The sequence below is a fragment of the Eubalaena glacialis genome, chromosome 11, assembly GCF_028564815.1.
Source record: "Eubalaena glacialis isolate mEubGla1 chromosome 11, mEubGla1.1.hap2.+ XY, whole genome shotgun sequence".
Lineage (NCBI taxonomy): Eukaryota > Metazoa > Chordata > Mammalia > Artiodactyla > Balaenidae > Eubalaena > Eubalaena glacialis.
In genome coordinates this window covers 25,334,431-25,346,807 of record NC_083726.1, presented here as the reverse complement: position 1 = coordinate 25,346,807, position 12,377 = coordinate 25,334,431, and the positions used below count along the sequence as shown (strand labels likewise).

The 12,377-nt window shown below is 35.6% G+C and overlaps 1 protein-coding gene across 2 annotated transcripts in view; it reads right to left on the bottom strand.

The window, feature by feature from the left end:
* The window catches only part of CDK17 (cyclin dependent kinase 17), a 97,631-nt gene that overhangs the window by 29,494 nt on the left and 55,760 nt on the right, over positions 1-12,377 (bottom strand). For both annotated transcript variants that reach the window (XM_061204506.1, XM_061204505.1), the window contains exons 3-4: positions 6,304-6,468; positions 2,454-2,587 (exon numbers count right to left, since the gene is read on the bottom strand). In XM_061204506.1, the coding sequence (XP_061060489.1) occupies positions 2,454-2,587; positions 6,304-6,468 (299 nt within the window). The remainder of the gene's footprint in view (positions 1-2,453; positions 2,588-6,303; positions 6,469-12,377) is intronic.

Sequence of the window (12,377 nt, the reverse complement as noted above, 5' to 3'; positions counted from 1 at the left end):
CGTTTCTGTGCGAGGGCTTTCTCTAGTTGCAGCAAGTGGGGGCCACTCTTCATCGCGGTGCGTGGGCCTCTCACTATCGCGGCCTCTCTTGTTGCGGAGTATAGGCTCCAGACGCGCAGGCTCAGTAGTTGTGGCTCACGGGCCCAGTTGCTCCGCGGCATGTGGGATCTTCCCAGACCAGGGCTCGAACCTGTGTCCCCTGCATTGGCAGGCAGACTCTCAACCACTGCACCACCAGGGAAGCCCTAATATATTATTTCTTAGTGATCAATAACTATAAAGATTTATTGCAATTGTAAAGTTACCCACATTGATTATATATAATATACTGAAGGCCAATGTATTTACTGTAGGCAAAAGTATACAATATAGTTTAACAGAAATGGTATTCTACAACCCAGTTATTTCTGAGTCCCTTCACTGATAAATTCAACAAGGAAATAATTTTGACATCATTATACCACAGTAAGAATAGGCAAAGTCTACCACAAAATGCGATTGGTTTAAATAACCAAGTGGATATTGTATGATTTTGCATGCAACACAGTGAGACAGTTGAAATATTTTATTATTGCTATGCCAATGGAAAGAAGTAAGTAAAATGCATTTCTATTTCACTGTACTATGTGAACTGGGAGAAACATAAAAAGAGATCTTGCCTATATTACCACACCAAGAAACATAAATCCTTTAAAAATAAATCCCAACTGTTCAAAATAGTAACCAAACCATGAAACAAAATTGAGATGTATAGGAATTGTATACATATTTATTGAGATATATGGCTTAAGTATAGATTTATATCATGTTCTCAAATAATAAGAGAAATAAAATGATGATAATCCTCCCATATTAGTTTTATGTTTTACATAACCCTAAACAAATCAGTCAGATTATTCTTGGAACGAAACAAAATGTTTACAATTTATCTAGAAGAATAAATAGAAAATATCCAGAAACATTCTCAAATAAGTAAAAGTATATATGTGGGGGTGCGTGGGTGTTAAGAAAGAAGTCTTTCCAGATACTAAATTATACAATAAAAAAAACATAACCAAGAATGTGTCTCTTTGGGGGAAAAAAAATATATAGCTCAATGAGAAAGTCCAGATATAGATCCTAATATTAAATAAAAATTTTAAACATATGGTAAAGAAAACCACATATATGGTGAAGAAAAATAAGAAATATTATTTTTATTACTATTTTTTAAAATAAATTTATTTATTTTATTTATTTATTTTTGGCTGCGTTGGGTTTGTTGCTGCGCCCAGGCTTTCTCTAGTTGCGGCGAGCGGGGGCTACTCTTCGTTGCGGTGCACGGGCTTCTCATTGCCGTGGCTTCTCTTGTTGTGGAGCACAGGCTCTAGGCGCACAGGCTTCAGTAGTTGTGGTACGCAGGCTCAGTAGTTGTGGCGCACGGGCTTAGTTGCTCCGTGGCATGTGGATCTTCCCGGACCAGGGCTCGAACCCGTGTCCCCTGCACTGGCAGGCAGATTCTGAACCACTGCGCCACCAGTGAAGCCCTTTTATTACTATTGTGATATAATTTATACAGTGATATGAAGAGATATCAAGTTGATTTCAGTAGTTGAAAATGCTATTTTTACCATTTAGAAACTGGTATTGTTTTCTGTAACTGATTCAGAAGCAATCTTTGATCACTGAAAATACAGTCAACCAATAGGATAAATACCCTAATCATCATTAACTCAATAGCACTCAAAAAATAACAATATTCTTATTTTAAAACATGTTCAATTTTTTGGAGAAAATTATTTTAATCTACAATATATATGGAAATAACAATATTCATAATCAACTTCTCTCCTCAAGGTTATACATAACATTGACAAAGAAAAGGAAATGAGCTCTTCATCCTTTTACATGGAGAAATAACTTATATGTGCTACAGAGATCAGTAGGTATAATAAACCATAAAGGAAGTGATATCCATATTTATAATATAAAGCAAGGGAAAAAAAGCTGGTGCTTATTTTATGTATACCTTTTGAAATCTGAAATAAAATATTTATAAAATTTGTAGTATCTAGATGAATCTCAAAAATATAATTAAAATATTTTCTACAAAGAAGACTTTCTTAATGTATCATCCTGGATTTCTGAAACTTTTGAAAATCCACATATCCTTTACAGAGACCCTACATAGTATTTTGCAGAATGTTTAAGTATAATTAATGTACACTTGCCTTGGTATAGTAGATAATTAGAAAAAAACAATATTCACAGACTAGTTTTTGCTAATGCAAAGAAACAACTTTCTTACAGGTGTCACTGCCCTCATCAACATTTTCAAACAGGCATTTATTCTGCTTGACATATATATATATATATACACGTATATATATACACACACACATATATATATGCATATTTATACATATATATTTATACACACAAACACAGGCATATTTGTATTTTTTAAATGGTACCTCCATTGAGATCCGTCTATGTATACGATTTCTAAGACAAACACCCGTAGGTGACTGGACTTCATCAGATGATGTCCCAGAAGCTTGGTCACTCTCACCATCTGATCCCATTTTTAGATTTTCATGAACAATATCTGTATCAGAAAATGAAACATTATTTATCTTAGAAGAGATGTATTAAATTCTACTATATCACTTAATTTATTATCACCACAGGTAAGATGTAGACAGCCAACACATAAAAATCATAGCATAAGAAGCCTTTTACATTCTGGGTACCATAGGTGTGCAGTTAATAAAAACTGCACACTTAGAACAAATGTCCTAAAACAGTAGTATAAATCCTTCTATGCTCTCAGATTATGAAAAGTTATTTTAAAAAACTAACATTCAAGTTACCAAGAGTTGAATATTAAAATTAAGAGACCGAAAATAACACTTGAGGATTATTTTAGTCAATTCTCTTTATTTTCCACATCTGGAAACTGAGACCTTGAAAGGTTAAATGACTTTCAAAGGTCACAGAGCTTAAAGGCAGAGCTAAAATAGAAACCTGGTCTTTTATTTAGTTTAGTATTCTTTCCCTGAAATAATGGGCTATTGGGTCTACAGCCAAATGAACTGGTTCTTTGAATATTCTTTTTAAAAACTGTTTTACAGCTACTAATGCAGCTTCCCATCCCCCTGTGTTAAAAAACAATTCAAAAAGTATTCACTGAGTATCTACTTTGTATCATAACTACAAAACAAGTACCACAAAATCTACTGGGGGCCAAAACATATTTCACTTACAATACAAGGTGGATTATGATATTTTTTAAATAGGGATAAAAGATAAATGGGAGTAGAAGGGAGGGAGATTAATTCTATTTGGGAATATTAAAAACAAACTTGTATACTTGTGTATCTGCTCATAAATTTGCATTGGTCAATCATCCTCTAATTCATCTAGAGCAGCCCACCAGAAACAAATGCTAGATCTCAAACACATCTCTTGCCACCAGTTCTCTCCACAGAATTATTCACTCTCCCAAAAGCATCATGTTGTTTCACACTGCAGTGCTTTAACAAGCTTTTTTTTTTTTCTTATCTGTAAGCGATGCCTTTCTTCATTTTATCAATTTGGTGAACCCATTCTTCAAAACTATGCACATATGTCATCAGCACTCAGTGAAGTCTTTTCTACTCTCAGACACAGATGACTACTGTACCCACACCTAGCACACCTACTGCACTGAAGAGCATTTTTTTGGTTCACGTTATTTTATACCAAGTTATGAGATCCTTGGGGGAAGAATTTGGCTTATTCACTTTTCTATTCCTAGAACCGAACAAAGTTCATGATACTTAGTAGGTGGCTCAACAAATATTCTACTGAATTAAATATTAACTAAAAAGAATCAAAGAATGGACTAAACAACTGGACCTTTTCTTTCAAATGAAATGTTATATGAAATATCAACATGTAAAATAAATATAGTATTTCATAATTGTAAATTTGAGCTTTTAGTTAACATTTACTTATACAAATATAAGAACTGTTTAAATTAACAAAAAAATTGAACTCCAGGGTCTCATCAAATCAGTCTTAGAATTCATACATTTCTGTATTTTGTCTTGGTAACACATTATTGAGAAAATTCTTATTCACACTGATAAGCAGCTGCAAATAGTAATAATGGTTTTTAATAAACCAATATGTAATTTAAGAATATACTTCAATGACACAGAGATTTCTGGAGAAATTTTATCCCATCTGAACAAAATATTAACATGGCAGTGAAAGTCAATGTATTTATTGGGTGACTGATTCCTAATCCAATGGTATTTAATACATCTGAGGCCAACCATTCTTTTCTGCCACACTTTTAAAATGTTAAAGATAATTTAACCATGCCTTCCACTTCCAGCAAAATTTAAAAATCTTCCTTCCTCAAGGAAATGTTGAATAAAAATATACTTTAAAATGTATAGCTAAGTTTGCATGAATATATGTTTAATACCTAGGAAGCAAAGACAAAGAGAGAACTGAAAGTCCAAAGTTGTTATGCAAAAATTGACTCTGTCACTTTCTTGGGATGGGCTTCTTATCTTGGTAAGAATGTGCTTGGATTTAGCAGCCACACTGAGATAAAAGATGAAGCCTCGGGTGTCCCACTTGCAAATGAGAGCTCCTTTAGAAAGGCACGAGACTCTCAAAGAGCTACATCTTCAGTAAAAGGCAGACTTAAAAAAGAAATCTGCTCTTCTGCATGAGGACTACAAAGGAGCATATTAATGTCAGACCATGAATAAATACTTGAGTAGCATCTGACTCAACCAAGAAACAGCTCATGTCATTACCGAGCAAGTATAGTTCCGACATGAATACCAGTTGGTATTTTCATTTTCGTCAACAAGACAAAAGTGAAATGATGGAGGCTTATGTCAAGACTTTACTCATTTGTCACTGTTATGAGCAACTTCTTTTCTGAATTAGGTAATAGTTTTTGAGTAACTGAAGAATATTTACTTCTCAAATGGCTCAATTTTTGTGTAATTCACAATGTAACAGCTACAGACAGACAACACACTTTTAAGTTTAATCTGCATTACTAACATTTTCAACATCACTTTCTTAAGTTTAGACCAAGGATCAGCATAGGTGACCTGTTTTTGTATGGCCCTGAGCTAAAAATGGTTTTGGCATCTTTAAAGAATTATTTTAAAAAGATGATTATGCAACAGACCATATATGGCCCACAAAACCTCAAAAATTTTTACTGCCTGGCCCTTTACAGAAAAAATTTGCCAACTCCTAGTCTAGACAATCAAGAGAACAATAAATTAAGCCCTGATTTGAAGTGTTTTCCAATTTCTGTGGGGTAAATACTCCGTTCATGGCCAACCTCAAGCTACCCACATGGCATCACTGAACATGCAGTTGGGAAATGGGCACACCGTGACACAGTATTTTTACTATCCAGATATAATAGAAATAAATAACCCCCAAAGCATAGACAACAGTAAAGTGTAGTAAAATAATTAGGAAATAATGACTTTTGAGTATTCATTACCTTTGTTTTTAATTTAGTTTACTTAATTGTAAGTGTATATAATTTAAATTTTAATAATGGCTATGTTTACCAATCAGCTTGCAAAATTTCTGAAAATTTTAACCATCATCTCTCATGAACCAGTGTAAGCCACAGACAAAACCCCCCTGTAGATAATAAGCTCATCCTCCTAGAATTAACAAAACACATAAGAAAATAATCTACTATGGCTAGAGTAAGCAGATAAAGCAAGCAGCAGAATAAAACCCTCAGGAACTTCAGTAAATATAATTATGCCATAAGACTATAAAATAATTATACTTAAAATTATTTTTAAAAAACATGATAAATAAATAAGAAACCATCAAAAAAGACCAGAGAAATAAACAGAAACTTGCAGATACATATTTTTCCTAGATATTTAAAATGACACAGTGATGTAAGAATAACAACTCAGGTAATCATCATATATACTAATTATTACACTAAGCTATCAAATGGTGATAATCTGGAGTTACTAAGTATGACCCTAAATTAAGCACCATCTCAAACTGCTATTCATCTTGAAATCCTGCATCCACCTCTTAAGGGCTTTGTTTTCTTCCTGGTGGACAGATTTTCAAATACTACTCCTCTGTAGCGTCAGCACTACTGCCTCTCTAGACCCTTCCGTCTTTCTGCTCTCTCTCTTATTCTCAACTTGATTTTTACCTTACAAAAAAAACTAGATAATAAAGGCTGGCTGACTTGCATACAACTAAAACCTAGCTATGGACATAAGCTACAGTCAGAAAATTTTTTAAAAAACAAATTACCTAATCTGCTTCCATTTCTGGGCATTGCCATGAAGGAGCCAAGGCTTCCTCCAATAACGCTATGTGGTCTCCGCAATGGAGGCTTCTTGAAGGACCCTGTGTACTGGTGGAGGAAGGAATGCATACTGTGAGAGGTTGGAGGTCTGCCATTCTTCACAATAGGCTCTGTGGTTCACAGTATCCAAAAATCATTCCATCCAGGATCACATGAGAAGGATTGAGAAAGCAAGAGAGAAAACAAAACAAAAGATTATGATAGAGATCGTTACATTTAACCTCATTTCTTTGGCTATGTATATAAAGTACTAGAATTAAAATAATTTCTATGAAAAAATACAGAAAATTCTTCACTATTTGGAATTGATCTAGTAACTTAATTACCGATTTTTAATATAGTCAAAATTGGTTACCAATCACAAAATTACTAATATAGCCCAAAGATTTTTGATCTGTTTATTTTAATACATCTCAAGATTGTTTCCATAATTCTACGTTTACTGACTGCCTCATATAGATTTTATGATTAGGCATGCTGTAGAATATAAAAGACATGGTCCTGGCCTGAAGTAACTTATATCCCTACTTGCTAGACATTCAAAAAAGTATGTCAAGTTAGTAAATAAAACAGAAGTACTTAAGTACAGATCAATATAGAAGTTCTGAAATTTATTACCCCAAATTTGGAATTTTTTACTATAAAGAGTTTTTTAAAAAAATCATAGGCCTATAACCATGCAGAAACATTACAGAAATACTTAAAAATTATTTAATTCTAAATGGGGGAAATCCTGTTTTATGTTTATAGGGAATCTCATGACGCCTTTCCACCTCCAAAGAAGAGCTTTGATAACTGTTAAGGACATGAAGTCTTCTGTGACACACAATCAGTCTTTGTATTAGAATTACGTTTTTACTGGTAGTAGTCAGGAATTTTAAAAGGAAGTGGGCTTCTCTGAGTATCTTCTCCTCTAACATGCAGCTGGCTCTTCTTTTGTAGCTAATAATCAGGAGTAAGGATTATTTCCTGATGAGGAGATTCCTCTACATGTAAAGGTTTATCAGACACAGAGAACAACTGCAGGACCGGGTGGTTCAGATCCACAGAACAAGAAAGACCATGGCACGGGCTTATGAAAAATGAGCCAAGAAGGCCGCTGGGCTTGCACCTCGACTAATAATGGCTGCCTAAAAGGAGGAGAGAGATGGAGGATGGGGCAAAAGGGCCCTCAAGGATCACACAAGGCCTAGGTCATCTACTCTGGGTAGAACACCAGACTGGAGGTAGGGGAAATGCATAACTAGTAATGCAGAACATCAGTCCATGTCCCATGCCTGTACATTCCTTGGCAGTACCTAGCTGATCAAAGATTTGGGGATCTTAACCTAAGCCTAGCAAAACAAACAATGATTTAATAATGAATGGGGAGAGGGTATCTGTCATAAACATATAAACTAGTTACAAACACTCAGGGATACAGGCTAGAACTATAAGAAACATCTTCTCTTTCTAGGTTATAATATTTCATATCTGGAATCATAATATATAAATATTCTGCCTAGAGACATTTGTTTTAGTTGCTCTCTGAAGTTATCCTGGGAAACATAGCTTTAAAGTACTGGGGAATATTGCAAAAAAACAAAACAAAAAACAGAGATCATAAATAAATTCAATTATTCAGGGGATATTTATTGTGTGCTTACCATTTGACAAGCACTCTTCCAGGCCCTGGGCATGAAGAGGTAAACAAAACAAACAAGGTACTACTCTTTGAAACTATAAAATCTATTGAAGGGGAAAAAAGATAATACATAAGAAAAATATCAGATAATGACAGGTAATACGCAAAAGATTAAAATAGAGAGATATAGTAGAAAATAAATGAGTGGTTATTTTACACTGGAATATTGAAAAAAGTTCTCTCTGTAGAGGTATTTGCAAAAGAAGTATAAATGCAAGAAAGAGCCAGTCACAGGAAGATGGGTGAGTGGTGGGTTAGAAGATATTCCAGACAAAGGGAAAAGCTACTGCAGAAGTCAGCATGTGGCAAAGAGTTTGACTTATTAGAGCAATGGTCCTCAAACTTTAGCATGTTTCAGCATCACCTTCAAAGACTTGTTAAAACACAAGATTTCTGGGTCCCACCCCCAGACCTCCTGATTCAGTAAGTCAGGCATGGAATCCAAAAATTTGCATCTCTAACAAATTCCCAGGTGATGCTGATGTTACTCGTCCAGGGGTCACACTTTGAGAACCACTGCATCAGAGAAACAGAAAGAAAGCAAGTGTAGCTATAGTAATAATTGTGGGGGGAACAGTGTTATTAAGTAAGATCAGAGAGAGAAGCAGATTTATATGTCACCACAGAAGTCTAAATTTCACTCTGAGATTGGAAGCAGTTATGGTAGCTCTGAAGCAGGAGGTAATATGATCTGATTCATGTTTTAAAAATATCACTCTGAGGGGTCAGGGATAGTGGGAGGTAAGGAGGCAGGGACAACTTATAAAGGGGTAGCATGCGAGGGGTCTCTTTGTGGCAACTGAGTAGCTCTTTATCCTGACTGGTGGTTACATGAATCCACACATGTGATAAAATGACATAGAACTATATTCACGCTTTATTCCAATGTTAATTTCCTGCGTTTGACAATGTTCTATAGTCACAGAAGGTGTAACCAAAAGGTGGGGGGGGGGTACTGAGAGACGGTACAAGTAACCTCTCTGTACTACCTTTGCAACTTCCTCTGAATCTATTAATTATTAAAAAATTAAAAAAATTTTAAACATCACTCTGGTTGCTGCTGGAGAACAGATGATAGGAAAACAACAGAAGGGAAACAGGAGGAGGAGACTATGTTATAGTACTATGTATAGTACAAATAATGGTGGCCTGGACTAGGATGAAGAGAAGCAGGCAGATTTAGGATATACTACACAAAGGCAGAACCAGAAGGCCAGCAGACATGGCTGCAAAATTACTTTCATACATACTCTCCACACCCCACCACAGCTTTTAGTGATAACCTACATTAAAAATATTTATCCAAAGAAAAATTTTAAATCTCCAATAGAGCGACTGTTAAAAATATATGAAATACAATATGTGAAAGGACAATTGGAATCATGTATCAAGTATGCAAATGATTATCATTAACAGTGAGTTTTCTAAAGTTATTTATGTAGTAAATATATAGGAAACTACAATGGTAGAGGAGGGAAGAAAGAGTAAAAGAGAAAATAATCAAGGATAATTCCTGGATTTCTAGCTTTAAGTGGTTTAGGTTAAGTGAGGGAAGTTGGAGTAGAAGCTGATTTGGGGGGGAAGGAAATCAAGATCTGTGGTTTGGTCATATGTATTAAATTTAAGGTTCTTATTAGACATCTATGTGGAGAAGCCAAGTAAGCATTTCGATATGAATCTAAAGATCCAGAAAAAAATCCTGACTAGAGAGACAAATTTCGGTGTAGTCAGCATTACATAGTAGCTGAAGTCATAGGACTAGATGAGGTCAAATATTCACACATTTCAAGATTATGACAGCAATTAACTGGACAGTTCAGTAAGATAATAATACTCTGTATTTTAAAAAGAAGTGGAAACCTTTAAGGCATTATACTAAATGAAATAAGTCAGACACAAGAGGACAAATAGACAAAGGAGAATAGTGGTTACCAGGTCCTGAGGGGAGAGGAGAATGGGGAATTACTGTTTTGTTTTTTTTTAATTTTTATTTTATATTGGAGTATAGTTGATTTACAATGTTGTGTTAGTTTTAGGTGTACAGCACAGTGATTCAATTACACATATACATGTATCCATTGTTTTTCAGATTCTTTTCCCATATAGGTTATTACAGACTATTGATCTTTCTGTTTTCTTTTTTTTTTTAATTAATTAATTAATTAATTAATTAATTTTTGGCTGCACTGGGTCTTCGTTGCTGCACGCAGGCTTTCTCTAGTTGTGGCGAGCGGGGGCTACTCTTGGTTGCGGTGCAAGGGCTTCTCATGGCGGTGGCTTCTCTTGTTGTGGAGCACGGGCTCTGGGCACACGGGCTTCAGTAGTTGTGGCTCACAGGCTCTAGAACGCAGGCTCAGTAGTTGTGGCACACGGGCTTAGTTGCTCTGCAGCATGTGGGATCTTCCCAGATGAGAGCTCGAGCCTGTGTCCCCTGCATTGGCAGGTGGATTCTCAACCACTGCGCCACCAGGGAAGTCCGGAATTACTGTTTAATGCGTACAGTATTTCAGTCTGGGCTGATGAAAAATTTCTAGATATGGTTAGTGGTGGTGGCTGCACAACAATGTGAATGTATGTAATAACACTAAAACTGTATGCTTCAAAATGGTTAAAATAGTAAATTACAGGTTATATATATTTTACCACAATATATTTTAAAAAGTAATGGAAATCTATATGAAAACCTGCAACTAGATCTTTCCTATTCTATAAAGTAATTAGTTCCAAGTAAGGATTTCCAATGATTTTTTAATATCATAACATGGCAATCATTAGATTCCACTAAGAAATTTATTTGACATCTTATTTATTTGGATATTCTGATTATGTGAACTACTATGATCAGGAGAACGAATTTCTTAGCCAACACCTCGTAGCCTTAACTCACTCCCTGGTTCCTAATCCTGCTCTTGTAAGCTCTCTTATTAACCCGATCCTATTCCAGACCCTACATACATCCAATGAAGTCTGTACTTTCAGCCTCATCCTCTCACAGACCTTGTGCTATTTGGAGGAGTTAGCACTACTTAGAACGCCCTATGTCATCCACGATTGTCAAAAACTGTCACTGCTACCATGTAGTGCAGCGGTCCCCAACCTTCTTGACACCAGAGACCGGTTCCGTGGAAGACAATTTTTCCACAGACGGGGGTCGGGTGGGGTTGGGGTGGGGGATGGTTCAGGCGGTAACGCAAGCCATGGGGAGCGATGGGGAGCGATGGGGACCAGCAGATGAAGCTTTGCTCACTTGCCCACCGCTCACCTCCTGCTGTGCGGCCCGGGGAGGGGGAGGGGTTGAGGACCCCGATGTATCAGATTACCAGGAGAAAGGGAGAAACCTGGAAATAAGACAAGGTCTCACAATATCCATAAAACTAGTCTTGTTAATTCTGAACAACACGATAAACTGTCCCAGTGCACAGACTGAGGAGTAAGGACAAGAAACTGAATATCTGGAAAACTGGACCATTTCAATCTTTGCCTTTTGGGGGTTTTTTTTGTTCTTGTTATTGCTGCATTTGGAAGCCTCAAATAGTTTACGTATAATAAAACACTACTTTTGCCTTTCTATAAATATAATTGTGATCTATTCTCTTCATCATAATTAAATTGTCACCTGTCCTCCTCATCAAATCAATAATTTCAATACACTTCTCATTACAGAGTAAGGCTAACTACTTAAAGATAAAATCATGAAATATAACTTTCTGTATGTCTAAAATCATAATAAGACTTTTAGCAAGCAAATCAAGAATCTATGAGAAAAAGGTATTTTTCAGATGAACTGTTTTTACTGAGATGAAATTCACTAACATAAAATTAATCATTTTATTTGGTAGATGTACAATGTTGTACAACCATCACTTCTATTTAGTTCCAAAATATTTTCATCACTACCAAAGGAGACCCTGTATCTACTACGCATCACTCCGCATTCCCCCGTCTCCTGAGTCCCTGGCAACCACTTAGCTGCTTTTTGTCTCTGGATTTACCTATTCTGGATATTTCATATAAACGGAATCATAGAATATGTGACCTTTGGGGTCTGGCTTCTTTCAGTTTTCAAGATTCATCCATATTGTAGCATGTATCAGCACTTCATTCCATTTAATGGTTGAATAATATTACATTCCCAGAATATGTCACATTTTGTTTATACATTCATCTGTTGATGGACATCTGAGTTGTTTCCACCTTTTGGCTACTGTAAATAGTGCTGCTATAAATATAAACATTCATGTACAAGATTCTGTTTGAATACTTGTTTCAATTATTTGGATATATTCCTAGGAATGGAACTACTGGGTTATATTGTAATTCTATTTTTAACTTCTG